Raw genomic sequence first — 14,840 nt, forward strand, 5'->3', positions numbered from 1 at the left:
TTAATTTTAAAAACTCAATACCATTTTGAAGATCATTGAATCTAATGTTATCTAATGCTAAATGTGTATTGATATGTCTGAATAAAGCCATTCATTGTGAACAGTAGCATGGTCTAAGGCAGTGGTTCCCAAACTTGTTTTTGCCAGGCCCCCCTTTTTCACAAGAAAATGTTCGCGCCCCTCCCCCCAAACTCCATTGCGGTTTATTTCACACCTCAAACATTTAGTAAACAATTAAGCAAATACAAGTAAACGGCAATAAATTACAGGTAGTAATAAAATAAACTACTACTAACTCTTTTACGCTACGTCCACACCTACACGGGTATTTTTGAAAACACAGCTGTTTCTGTGCGTTTGGGCTTTTCGCCCACACGTAAACGGCGTTGCGATTCACCGAAAACGGAGATTATTTAAAACTCCTTTTTTGCGTTTATGTGTGGACGAGGAATACAGAGTTCGTCACGCAACGTCAAGGTATGTGCCTCTTTTCACGTCACGCTGTGCGCCACGTTGTGTTTACATGAGATGAATTGCAGAATGGCAGATAGAGACAAAATACTGTTACTGTTAATCTGACTATCTGGAGGTTTTACACGCAGTTACTGTCCCTCCATTTAGAAAGGCAGAGGCGTCACGGTGTAATTATTTTACGTGTAGTTGTTTTTTTCCTGTGTAATAATATTCAACATTGCTATCAATACATTTTTCAAAAAATGTCTCTCTGTGCAAAATGGGTTTAAAAACATAAACAGCTGTGGGATACTGTTTGTCCGTGATCTGAACCGGGGGAACAAATTACGGCAGGATCAGCCTGATGTTATTTGTATCCCACTGTAACTTTACTGCATAAAGAGCTAACATGTCCAAGATGTCAGGAGTAGTTAGTCATTACAAGAAGTGTTTGTGAACTAAAAATCAAGAATGTGGGATACTGTTTGTCCGTGATTTGGAGAGCCCAGCGCTGCTCCTAACTTTGCAGGGGAGACCTACCTTGGCACTTGTGCAGGTGAAGCCAAAGGGAAGATATGCTTCACCATATTTTCTAGTCTTTGGCTTGGAAGGAAGTTGGTTTGGAAACATATTTGGCGATGCTTCATCTCCTGCTTTGCGTTTGTGTGGGAGCCTCGTCAAAAATCTGTCCATTATGCTAGCAGTGTCCAAGCTTTCTTTTCTTTTTTTTTTCTTTTCATCCCGCGCCCCCCCTGCAATGGCTCTGCGCCCCCCCTAGGGGGCGGGCCCCACACTTTGGGAACCACTGGTCTAAGGGTTTACAAACTGTCAGTGAAGTCATCTCCAAAATCAATCATCATTTTCAGTGCGCCCAGGATCAGAGTGTCAACATCCTCGTTGGTGTTAATTTCGTGGCTATAGTTTTTCACAGGAAGGCTGCAGTTGAGTGGGATCCCCAGTTTGGAGCTGAAATCTGCCATCTGAGAGTTGAAGAAACAATAAATCAGTACAAGTTAAGTGTTGACTTTTAAAGCTCGTATTTTACAAAGGTTTGTATAACTTAATCACATTCTTGGTAGAACTTGCCTTGTTTTTCACATGCTTGCTAAGATACACATTCTTCAGATCCTTTTCAGTTTCACCACAGGCCTCATCAATTTTGGTGACAATAGCAAGTTGGGGAATATCTGCCGATAACATCATTTACTTTTATTTTTATTTTGCATCACCCAGTTATGTTCCTCAGTTGTGTTATAAAAGATCCAGTTCAGTGACTTGTCTAAACCCTCACTCCCCACCCGTAATTAGCTCTTACCTAAGTCACTGGCTTCCTCTCTGATTTCTTTCATCTTCTGTCAAACTGATTCTTTAATTTCTGCTGCATTAGCAGAACAGACACAAACCAGAACATGGACTCTGTCCTCAGGAGAAGGTTGAGGGATGTAGTGAGAATCAGAAGGGGACAATGAAGAAACAGGATTGAACTGTAAAATAGTGTTAAAATTCCAAATGAATTATTACATGTAAATGATTAGTACAATTTTCAGTAACAACTCATTTTTTTTATTGTTTTTTTAAAGATTTATTTATTGCTTTTTCCAACAATTTTTTAACCAACAGGAAGAGAGAGTTAAAATAAAATAGAGGAGGAAATTAATAAAAAAGAATTAAGTGTATAATAATAATGTATATTCATCGTATATGAACAGTGTTGGAGAAACACATAGATATAGTTATATATACTCTCCCATGTAGATCATTTAGATATTATTGCAGGAAAAAAATAAATTTTATATAGATAAGTAACAACTTCTTTAAAAATAAATAAATAAATAACAATGTGAGTGTACCGTATAACCCTCCTTCACATGTCCCATCAAGGCCAGTTTGACATCTTCCACTCTGACTCCGGTCCCTTCCTCCAAACCCATGATGTCATTGAAGACAAAGGGGTAATACTTCCCACTGACTTCCTTCGGGATTTTATGGGTTTTATACTGAAATATGAATAAAATTGTTACACAGCAGATTGTAATTTTAGAAGACGCATGAAATACTGACGCAAGGATTAACATAATGTCATGGTCCGTGGCTCTGTGTATGAGGAGTGTGTGGGATGCCCCGGTGGCCACACCCCCGGGCTGGGCCACCACCATCACACCTGCATCCCATTCCAGGCGATTGCCAGGAGGACTATTTAACCCTGTGCTGACGGATGCTCCACGCCAGTCCATTAGTCACCCCTCAGTGGTAACCAGGCTCCCCACAAAGCTTTGTATATATCTAAGTGTTACTTGTACTGTGTTAATTCTGCCTCCGTGTGCCCAGGTTACTATCCGGCCTTTTGTGTCTGCCACCTGCCTGTCCTCCTGCCTGCTCGGATCTCTAAGTGCACCATCTATCCTCATCCCTGCCTCCTCAGATTCGCTTCCCAGGGACACGCCCCCCTTCCGAGCCCCACGGTCCCGATTACGGCTTCCCTGTGTAATTTGTCTTCCCGGTTTCCTTCAGTTCCGCAATTTTGCTTCCTTGGTTGTTCCGGGTCACCTTTTGTTAAAACAATAAAGTCTGTACTTGCTCACATTGTGCGTATTGAGTCTGCTTGTGTTCACGAACTGCGGTTCATGACACATAAGCTGTGATAGTATTAAAACAATCTGTTCTAAGATTGAAAAAAGTGCAAATTTCTCACCAACTATGAAGTAAACACAATTTACAAAGAACTTTTTGAAATTATTGAATTTAATTCTAAGTCTTCCTCAATCTAGCTGACCTTATTCTGTTTTCTAAGACCCCTTCTCCTCTCGATCTTTACTTTAGATGGAATACAAATCTGGATTAGAAGAAGCACATCATATAGTGTAAATACACTCTGGAGTTGGTAATAATAAGAAATAACATTTCAGAACAGATCACTGATATTCATACCCCCACTTATTTATGTAAAGCTGTTAATGTATCATGTTTATGGGTGCCTATAGATTATGAGGTTGTGAAAATAGGATTGTCTACAGATAAAAATGCCAAGAAACCTAAGAGTTGGTACTTTTAAAGATAAATAAATTAGAGTGAATAAAGGATAGTTTACCTTTTTGGTAAAACTTTGGTTAGAGGTGGTCGTGCTGGCCAAAGCTGGAGTGGCTATTCTCCCTCGTAAGGTGCTGCTGACAGAGCTGATGAAGCTGGACTTTCCAGCTCCGACTGGCCCATAGAGTAGAACTCTGATATGTTTGAGTTTTTCATTTTGAGGTTGGAAATCCTTCACATATTGCAGATCTGTGTTTTTGTTTCTGTTAAAAATGTTTGAAAGAGAGTTTAGAAAGTGGTTACTTTTTGTGCTATTGCAGCATTTTTCTATTTGCCGTTGTCTTCTTAAGCTGCAGTTTAATCACTTGTACAAATATTGACTTGTTGATTGACCTTCATTTAACGTAAAAACATGAAGTTTTTTAGACTTTGTCCTGTGTGAAACATAAATGTCTTTACCAGGTCATCGAAGTAGTTGTTAGTACATTTTAGTACTAAAAGGTACAAGAATTTCCTGAGAGCAAAGTTTTAAGGGACTCTAGCACAGGCAGTAAAAGATCATCATTAACTCATCCATGTGATTTATATATGTATATTGCAGTGGATGTTACAGTTTAAGAGAAGTGAAACTGGTTCAGCAGCTGATGTTTTTCCTAAACTCTCAAACATACAAGAAGAATTTTCTCTGTCAGCATACGGACACCTCGAATATGTAGGCTTATTCTTTTACTCACCCCCAAGGTCTCCATGGAGATTTCAAAGCTAACAAGAAAGTTGTTTAAAGAAGAAAAAAGCCTTTTAGTATTAAATGCAAATTGGAAGTGCAATTTATGTGCAGACCCAGAAAAATGGTTTTGACTTACTGGGAGATGTGGGCGCTGGTGTTACAACGTCTATAAAAGATATACAATACTTTTAGAATGGTGGGAAAACAATTATTATATTTTGTTTGTTTTAAATATTGTTCTTAAATTTTGTTAACTTACTGTGAACAGGTGGTGGTGGTGGGGGTGGGGGTGCTACAGAGTAAAATAGATATACAGTACTGTGACTAAGTACTAACATCATTATAAATTCCAAAAAATAAATACTGGAGAATGATGGGGGGTTTTAAACTGTTAGGTTTAGGGTTAGGGTTACCCCATGTCTCTTCTGTGACATGTGAGGTCAGTTGACAATGCTCCTGCTGCATCCAGCAATAAAGAACATCATTGTGGTTTCAACTGTGTTTTGTAGAAGGGTTCAGATTGGGGCGATCGTGGCTCAAGAGTTGGGAGTTCGCCTTGCAATCGGAAGGTTGCCGGTTCGATCCCCGGCTCGGACAGTCTCGGTCGTTGTGTCCTTGGGCAAGACACTTCACCCATTGCCTACTGGTGGTGGTCAGAGGGCCCGGTGGCGCCAGTGTCCGGCAGCCTCGCCTCTGTCAGTGCGCCCCAGGGTGGCTGTGGCTACAACGTAGCTTGCCATCACCAGTGTGTGAATGTGTGTGTGAATGGGTGGATGACTGGATATGTAAAGCGCTTTGGGGTCCTTAGGGACTAGTAAAGTGCTATATAAATACAGGCCATTTACCATTTACCATTACTTACGTGGATGATGATGGTGGTGGTGGGTGGTATGGTTTCCCATGACTAGAACCATGTGCGTGTGTGTTAAATAAAAATAGACATTAAAACTTTAAATTTGTATTAAAACTCATTTGATTATTTATTTATATTTGGTATGATCTTTCTACATTTCTGTATTTCTGTATTTTTTATATTACCTAAATTTAAGATTCCCTTTAAAATGATTTTCCCAGGTTAAACAAAGTATATATAAACTACACATTATATGTGCTAATACACTGAAAAAAATGCTAAGGAAATCTTACCTTTAGTCTGAAGTGCTGCAGCCAAGAGGAACAAGTTGTGGTTTTCAGCCAACAGGCCCTTAGACAGGCAGCCAAAATCATCAATGACCCCTCTCACATTCTTCAGCCCGCATTTCAATGGCTTCCCCTCTGGGCGACGCCTCCGCTACATTTCCTGCAGGACTGAGAGGAGGAGAGCCACCTTTGTCCCCAAAGCCATTCTGCTTTTTAACTCCAGCCGATAAAACCATTTCCCATACCCATAAACATAAACTACTTCAATTCAATTCAATTCAATTCAATTCAATTCAATTCAATTCAATTCAATTTTATTTATATAGCGCCAAATCACAACAAAAGTCGCCTCAAGGCGCTTTATATTGTACAGTATACTCTATAATAACAGATACAGAGAAAAATCCAACAATCATATGATGGGGGTTTTGCCACTTTGCACAGGGCTTACTCTTCACTCTTTTTGTACTGCAGACATTTTACTCACTTTTAGTCACTTACAGTCACTTACAGCAACACCCCTCCCCACATTGGACAATCGGACCATCTCTCCCTGTTCCTCACACCTAGGTATTCACCACTCATCCAACGTGTGTGAAACCTGCTGTGAGGACAATTAAAAGTGTGGCCAGAGGGACAGACGCAGTGCTCCAGGACAGATTTAAAAACACAGACTGGAATATGTTCACCCACACAGACCTGGACCAGTATGCCTCATCTGTACTGGATTACATCTCCAAAACCACAGACAGTGTCACTACCCAGAAACGGATCACCATGTACCCCAACCAGAAGCCTTGGATGAACCGGGATGTTCGTCTCCTCCTGAAGGCCCGCAACACTGCCTTTAGGTCAGGAGATGCACACGCCTACAGTACAGCCAGGGCTAATCTAAAGAAGGGCATCAAAAAGCCAAACACCATTACAAAAGAAGGTAGAAGAACACTTCTCCAACTCCAACCCCGACGCATGTGGCAAGGACTCCAGACCATTACAGACTACAGGACCACCAAACCCTCCCCACATCCTCTGATGCCTCCTTCCTCAACGAGCTCAACAACTTTTATGCTCGTTTTGAGCGAGGGAACCCCACAACCACAACCAAAACAGACACGACGCCAGACCACCAACCTCTGACTCTCTCCCCACCGATGTAGGAGTGGTGCTGAGCAGGATCAATGTCCACAAGGCTGCAGGTCCTGATGGCATCCCGGGCTTGTTCTCAGAGCGTGTTCTGGGAGCTTGCAGGAGTGCTCACAGACATATTCAATTTGTCCTTGGCCCACGCTGTGGTACCGGCCTGCTTCAAATCCACCTCCATCGTCCCGATACCAAAAAACTCCAACCCATCTAGCCTCAATGACTACCGCCCAGTAGCCCTCACCCCCATCATCACTAAGTGCTTAGAGCAGCTGGTCTTAGCACACTTCAAATCCTGTCTCCCCCACCCTGGACCCCCACCAATTCGCATACCGCCAGAACAGGAGCACAGAGGATGCAGTCTCCATCGCACTGCACTCTGTCCTCTCACACCTGGACAACAACACCTACGCCAGAATGCTGTTTAGAATAGAATAGAATAGAATAGCTTTTTATTGTCACTGTTACAAGAACAGTGAAAGGCAGTTTGGCATCTTTCCATGTGTGTGGAGTACACAATAGCGTAAGTATTTACACAATAACAGACAAATTTACATTTACACAAGAAAGATATGTACAAGTTATACATACACCTGCAAACATACACGCACATACATACATATATGTATATATACATATATTCATCCGTACATACCTACACACACACACATATTTCCACATACACTCTTACATCTATATACATACACATACATGCCATCTAACTAGCAGGTGCATTGAGAGGTGCAGTGTGATCAGGGATATTGCACACTGAGTGTGTGTGTGTGTGTGTTGGGGGGGGGGGATGATATTGCACATTGAGTGGGGGGTGCTGTTGGAACTATACTGAATAACGTTATAATAAATACAGTTTAAAGAAGTATAAACAGAAATACGATTTATAAATAAGGTGTAATGTCCATGAGTGTTGGCAGTGCAGTTATCCTTCAGTTCAGCGTTCAATACAATCCACCCCTCACAACTCATCAGGAAACTGACAGACCTGGGCATCAGTTCCCTCATCTGCAAATGGTTACTGGACTTCCTGACCAACCGCCCCCAACATGTCCGGCTGGATAACCGCTGCTCATCTACAATCACAATGAACACTGGTGTACCACAAGGCTGTGTGATGAGCCCTTTCCTCTACTCCCTCTTCACCCACGACTGCAGACCTGCTGATGGTTCCAACACCATCATTAAGTTTGCAGATGACACCACGGTGATTGGCCTCATCAGTGACAACGATGAGGCCGCCTACAGGGAGGAGGTGGATCGTCTGGCTGAGTGGTGCGACACAAACAACCTGCTGCTTAACACCGAGAAGACTAAGGAGCTCATCGTGGACTACAGGAGGAATGCTGACCCACATCCACCCATCCACATTAAGGGGCGGCTGTGGGCGTGTGAGCAGCTTCAAGTTCCTGGGAGTCCACATCTCCGAGGATCTCATCTGGACGACCAACTGCTCCAAGCTGGTCAAGAAGGCTCACCAGCGCCTCTTCTTCTTGAGGACTCTGAGGAAGAACCACCTGTCCTCAGACATCCTGGTGAACTTCTATCGCTGCACCATCGAGAGCATCCTGACCAACTGTATAACAGTCTGGTACGGGAACTGCTCTGCCTCGGACCGGAAGGCGTTGCAGAGGGTCGTGAAAACTGCCCAGCGCATCGCCGGAGCACCACTTCCTGCCATAAAGGACATCTACAGGAAGCGGTGTCTGAAAAGGGCTGGGAAAATCATCAAAGACCCTAGTCACCCATCACATGGACTCTTCACCCTCCTGCCCTCTGGGAGGCGCTACAGGAGCCTCCGGACTAAGACCACCAGGTACCGGAACAGCTTCTTCCCCACAGCTGTCAGACTCCTGAACTCTGCCTCCTGACATCTGACCCACGTTAAATTCATGGACTGAACATACACACAACTATTCTATTATTTATTCACCTATTCAGTCACTTTAATTTTAAAACTGTGTAATTTTAAAAACTGTATATACTCTATATTCTGTGTATTTATTATCTCACTCTTATTGCCTGTTTATGCCCTGTCCTTATCTTCAACGTCATGCTGCTCTGTTGTATCTTAATTGCCCCTTGAGGATAAATAAAGTCTTTCTGACTCTGACTGACTGAAAACGGCAGGTGACACCTTTTATAAGCTCCTTGATTCCAGTTTTCCTTTCTTTATTACTTTCTTACTCAGTCTCTCTCTCTTTTACCCCATGACCTCCCCCACTCAACACACACAAACACATGCACAAACACACGCACGCACACACACACACACACACAGGTCATGGGATCTGGGGGCTTCAAAAAAACATTTTAACAGTTTAATAGTCTGTTTACTGCAAACGTCTGCAATCCCCACTTCAACCCTTGGACCTTCACTCCACAACTGGACCTTGAAATATAATTTCCAGTAATACCCAGTTACTGCAATCAACATGGTTTAACCTGGCTTCAATAAAAAAGTAAAAGTAATAAGCCTGCTCTTTAAAAAAGCTGCTTGCTTCCTTTAAGAAGCTTCATTCAGTGCTCTTCCCTGCTGCGCAGTACTATAGTGAAGGTAGGAATCAAGATTCATTTGTTATGTGGTTCAAGTTATGTGGTGTGTAGGTTAGAGAAGCTATAAAAAATGCTGTTTACACTGTGCCTTTAATGGGTTTGTGTGTGAAATGGATTTTTGCTTGTTTACTATGAACCATATGCAGTGTTACAATGGAAGTAAAACTATAAAAACTCCTTAATCTTAAATATAGACCTCAGGACCAAAATTCACTCCAAGTCAGTTTTGTTCACTATAAATATGTTATTAATTGTATATTGCTTATTTCTCTAACAATTCTTTGGTGTCTTAATATCAGTGTCTAAGGTCTGATGTTTTATTTTCTCTAAAAAAATTATTTTTAATTTATGCATAATTACAGTCCTTATGATGAGGTGGCATATTGCCACAAAGATGTACATGTCTCTGATCTGGAAGACCTGTAGTTCCCACATATTTATTGTTTTCTTTCTCTACTTTTGCTATTTTTCTTGTTGGTCTCTTGAGATTACATCATGACATCTGCACCTAAATGTAAGTGTCAATCTTCTAGACGACCACAAGGCTAATTAAAACTGTTTTGCTGTTATTCAAAAGTGTGGTCTGTACAACAAAGGTCATAAATAATTCAGTCCTCTCAGCTCAACCAGCCTTGAGGTTTTGTTTGATTTTTTTATACAAAGAAACAAATGGGAGGATAGATCTTCAAAGTATTGTAATTCTGCAACCAGACTTGAAAATATTAAGACCCCTGTAATCAACCAAAATATGTTATAATAGCATCTTTTTTTATAATTAAAATTTCCTTTCACGAGTCTAAAACTACATCTGTTTCCCTAGGTGGCCACACCTACTCTGGACAATTGTCAGAAATCCTGCAGGTTAGTTTTCCTGCTCTAATGTTTGTTGGTAATACAGAAAAATAAGTAAATTTTATGTTCCAAAAAGAAAATATTGTTGGCCTGTGTTTTAGTTTCAGGAGCTACAGACTTTGAATGTCTCAGAAGATCCTTTAAATGGTATGTCCAACTTGTCTAACTCTGTTTGTAAGATGATTTGTTACAGTGCTCATGTTTTTTCTATTTCAAAATCTTTCATATGTTATGATGAATGTTTATTGGACTATGATGTGAATTTAAAAAGTATATGAAAATGAAGAGATTGGATTACATTCTGTTTATATTTTGATGATAGTCAGTTTTTAACATAGTTTTTACCATATTTCTCTCGTCATTGTCATTATAGCCTTTGACAGCTAAAAATCTAAAATGTCATGTCATCTTCTTTGTCTGTAGCTGCTGAAATGCTGCTCAGATACTATCCTTACTCAACTTATTTGTTTGTAACCAGTTCAAAACTGTCATTTATTAAAATGTGTTGAAATATTGATCACACAGTCCCTGCTTTAGCTCAGTGGGATGAGCAGGCGGCCATATGCCTTATGGTTGGTGAGCAGTAGGCCCGGGTCTGACGTATGGTCTTTTGCTGCATGTCTTCCCTGCTTTCCTGTTGTCACGGGTTCAAAATATTGGGGATGGATACAGGAGGAAAACCAAAATAACAACACTGGTCCGGCCGGGTCAAGTCAAACGATGATTTTAATGCACACGTGTGGGAGATGGGACACTGTGCGCAGACAGCATCCGATCTCTCACCGAAAACCACACAACAATAGTTTTTATGAAAATCAGGGTATTAGAACGCCCCCTCATGCATAAAGTAGGTACAATACAATCAATGTTGACAACTTTTAACACATTAAAAGAACATCTTCTTCTTCTTCCCGAGGCCAGATCCTTCCCAGTAATCTTCTAACTCTGCTTATCCCCTGGAACAAACAGTCTCTCCTGCAAGCATAATCAAACAGCTACAAGGCTTTGCAAACTATTATTTAAATGTTTGAACTCTCCCCTCTACATGAATTTAACTACTGCTTGTGTGTGTGTGACTCGACCTCAGCATTCACTCTGTCTATAAGGATAGAGGCCAACTCTGCATGTGTGCAATAACCTAACTGAAATCATACATGTAATAAATGTTCTAATCAAATGCCACTACTCAAAGCTTAATAAGAAGAGTATAAATGAATAAAGGATAATGATGAATAACAGGATATATGTGTTTTGTAAGCGTGTTCTTTCTATAGCTCAAGATCCTTAGCACAATAGATTGTTCAGTCCTCGTGCTGAACAAAGTTTCCGACCCTCCACTAGTTGACCGAGCCCCCCTCATTGGCAAGCACAAAAATACAATGCATGTGTATACAAAAGGATTATCACTGCACCTGTAATAGAAAATGTTAACCTGGAATCATGACAATACCTGTAATACAAGTTGCACCATAAGGCCGACAGCCTAAAGAAGTTCTCTAATGAAGTAACAATTAATGATGATACATAAATGAACTAATGAGTAATTATTGCCAATACACACTACTTTAAAGGTTAACAAAAAATATATCTAAATAAAGGATCATAAAATAACATGATGTAAGTGTCTTGTAAGCATGTGCGGCCTTCTATGCTCTACGTCACTTCCCTCAATAGATCAGCCAGACATCCCGCTGACTGTAGCTTTTAACCCTTACTGACGTGAGCACAACTCCATAATAAGCACCAAGCGGCAATATGTATAAAGATGATCATGGTTACACCTGTAATGAAGGATTATATGATTATACCAACACCTCTAAATAGAAGATTAACATGAGGTTATAACAATCACTATAATACAAACTTTAATGTAATGTCAATAGCTTCAATAAATGCTTTTAATGCAATGCTTATTATATGATTCTGATGTAATGATAAAATAACAGTAAAATATCTCTTCTCACTGTCCATCTACACTGTCTCTATCCAAAAAAAGAAATGCAAAAAATGTTGAAACCCGTGTTAAAATAATTATGGTTACTTATCCTGTTGCGCTTTTAAACTTCTGAAAAAATGTGTTTCATAAGTTCTGAATGTAAATGTTCTGTTTTATTTGTATTTTAAGGTTTTTAGCACCAATCGAGGACAACTTTTTAATTTCATTGTTCAAGCGACAATGACAATGAACATATTGAATTCAAATCAATTAAATTCCATTAAAAGAGCATTTATGGATAATTTTTTATTGTGAAGAGCGGATTGTAAAAAGAAGCGAATGTGGTTGTGATTGGTAGGAGGACTGAGAGAAGTTGCGACGGAAAGTATGAGAAGTTTGTGCATGTGTGTATGTATGAACTGGACTATCTGCTCAACAGTCTTTGTCAGTGTGTATATTTTGCCAACTGCCATTATGCAGCTTCTCATTTTTGTTTTAGCTCAAGAGCATGCGCCATCTTGGAGATGTCCAACAATCACCCTCCATTTCTTCAAACATAACTGTTTATATCCATATCAGGACTTTTTATGATATATCTCATATGATAAAGCTGCAGAGAACATCAGTGACCTCTTTACTCATACACGATTCTTACGCAGTTGTGCTTCTGTCCGTCTACAAACTCACAAAGACGTTGAACTTTGGTTCATGTTTCTATGATGATGCTTTTAGTGAAAGTGTCAGCTGATATGAAAGCACAGCTTGGAGTGATGACATGTCTCTGTTCTGTTTCCTTCTTTCTATTCCTTTAGTTGTACACAAAGTAAAGGTTCACATAGTCACTGCAGGAGAAACCTTTGGGGCTGACAATGTTCTGCTGAGGGACCTTGTGGGTCTACAGGTGGAGAGCACAGACCAGCAAGGATGCAGCGTCATCATTCTTTTCTGTCCAATCAGCTCTTGTGTTGGGTCAGACATGAAGGCAGCTATGAAGAAGGTGTCAGGTAAGTTAAAGCTCGATCACACTGTGGAAGCTGTGTTACACCATTGTGTAATTTCGTTCAACTCCCACTTATTATATATTTGTATTTCACTTAAATGTGGAGAAAAAAATGTTTTTGTTTTTGTTTTTCATTTTCTCTAGCTTAAGTCTTATTGTATGAATGTTTTCATGTTGCTCACTGTGGACAAAACGCTGGTGAAACCACCTAACTTGTGATCATGTAGATGAAATACATAATAAAATTATATAGTTATTTTAAGAATTAAGTGGTAAATCAGTGGTAACACAGATTAAGATAACAAAATGACCCAATTAAAGCTGAGAATGATATCATGTTCCTCATGATATCAATCTAGCAGCTCTAATTCCTCTCCTCTTTTCTTCTGTTTATTCAGGTGACAAACCAGTCATTCTGGTTCTGATGCACCACACACGAAATCCTGACTACTCAACATGTGGGGAAAGCCAGTGTTCAGTCTATCAGAACGTTGTCCTGGTTGTCCATGTTCTCTTCCATGAAAGTGTGAAAGGACTACTGCCAAGTTCAAAAAACAATGAGGCAGTCCAACAGATACACTATAAGCTACTGCAGTACAGTAGCATTAGCAGGCTCAGAAATGACCAGGGGATCCAGGATATGAGCCAATCGTCACGAAGAACTGTGGAAGAAGCTCATGAAGGTATGGTCAACATTGGAGAAGCACTTAGCTTTGTATTTTCAGCAGCTTTTTGTTTAGACAATTCAGGCTGTACTGTAGTTGTATTTCATTCCTTTGAATGTAGATCTTTTTATTAGATCCTGCCCCACAACAGTACAACATGTAATTAATTGAATTAATTACAAATGATAATTAAAAATGATAGTCACTGATTAATTTTCACCATAAATCTGTTACTACATAAATGTATTGCTGTTCACAGACTTAGATAACAAACGGTGTCAGCTTTCTACGTTTTGTTTAATGACCCCCCTACACCAGTCAACTTGTGAACACGCCATAACCATATTGATGTCTTTTTGCGGTGGCCTTAAAAAGTTCACAACCATTAACACAGTGACAGTAACCCACTGCAGAGTGTACTTCTACGTCTTTACACTAGTAAACTACTAATAAACATAATGTCATTTATGTCCACTGTGAGCGACCGTCTTTGAACAGAGGCAGTGGTTTATGATACCAACTGTCTGCCATCTATAATCCAGTTTTGAGATCCCTTCCCAGATGCCTTAACGCCCACTCACATCCTGGGCCATCTGAACTCAGGAAATCACAATGAGCTCACCCGAAACCTTGGCTGATTGTGATCTACACCCGTTTTCACACCTTGGCTCATGTGATTATGAAGAGGATCATTAGGGGGTCCTTTGTCCCTCTCGGGGGGATACTCCCACAGGGCTTAAATCTGGGACTCTCCACCATTTGACCCGACAACTGAAGCAGCTTCTCTGATGAGAAGTGAAACGTCTTCAAGCAACTTAAAGAAGTCCAGACGCTTTTCTTTCCAAGCCCGTTAGACTACGATGACCTGGATGACTGAGAACCTTCACAGACATACACTAATAAACATGCATGCATGCACACAGATATCCACAATGAAATATGATAATGTTGCTTTATGCCACTTACAAGGAACCCAAGAGATGCCGTTTCATTCTGTAGGTGACTGAGTGCTTCATCTGATGGACTTTAAACTTTGGTTTATGTCTCTATTTTGGTGAAAGTGTCAGCTGATATGAAAGTGCAGCTTGGAGTGATGACATGTCTCTGTTCTGTTTCCTTCTTTCTATTCCTTTAGTTGTACACAAAGTAAAGGTTCACATAGTCACTGCAGGAGAAACCTTTGGGGCTGACAATGTTCTGCTGAGGGACCTTGTGGGTCTACAGGTGGAGAGCACAGACCAGCAAGGATGCAGCATCATCATTCTTTTCTGTCCAATCAGCTCTTGTGTTGGGTCAGACATGAAGGCAGCTTTGAAGAAGGTGTCAGGTAAG

General features: G+C 40.5%; 1 protein-coding gene and 1 pseudogene across 1 annotated transcript in view; one reads left to right on the forward strand and one right to left on the reverse strand.

The window, feature by feature from the left end:
- Nucleotides 1-1,190: 1,190 nt before the first annotated feature.
- Nucleotides 1,191-5,894, reverse strand: LOC116335591 (annotated as a pseudogene).
- Nucleotides 5,895-9,546: 3,652 nt separating this feature from the next.
- LOC120433522 overlaps nucleotides 9,547-14,840 on the forward strand; it is a 23,849-nt gene continuing 18,555 nt past the window's right edge. The window contains exons 1-6 of the mRNA XM_039599801.1: nucleotides 9,547-9,569; nucleotides 9,876-9,916; nucleotides 10,009-10,054; nucleotides 12,656-12,847; nucleotides 13,242-13,526; nucleotides 14,644-14,835. Of these exons, the coding sequence (XP_039455735.1) occupies nucleotides 9,551-9,569; nucleotides 9,876-9,916; nucleotides 10,009-10,054; nucleotides 12,656-12,847; nucleotides 13,242-13,526; nucleotides 14,644-14,835 (775 nt within the window). The 5' untranslated portion in view covers nucleotides 9,547-9,550. The remainder of the gene's footprint in view (nucleotides 9,570-9,875; nucleotides 9,917-10,008; nucleotides 10,055-12,655; nucleotides 12,848-13,241; nucleotides 13,527-14,643; nucleotides 14,836-14,840) is intronic.

Source organism: Oreochromis aureus, linkage group 16 (assembly GCF_013358895.1).
Source record: "Oreochromis aureus strain Israel breed Guangdong linkage group 16, ZZ_aureus, whole genome shotgun sequence".
Classification (NCBI taxonomy): Eukaryota; Metazoa; Chordata; class Actinopteri; order Cichliformes; family Cichlidae; genus Oreochromis; species Oreochromis aureus.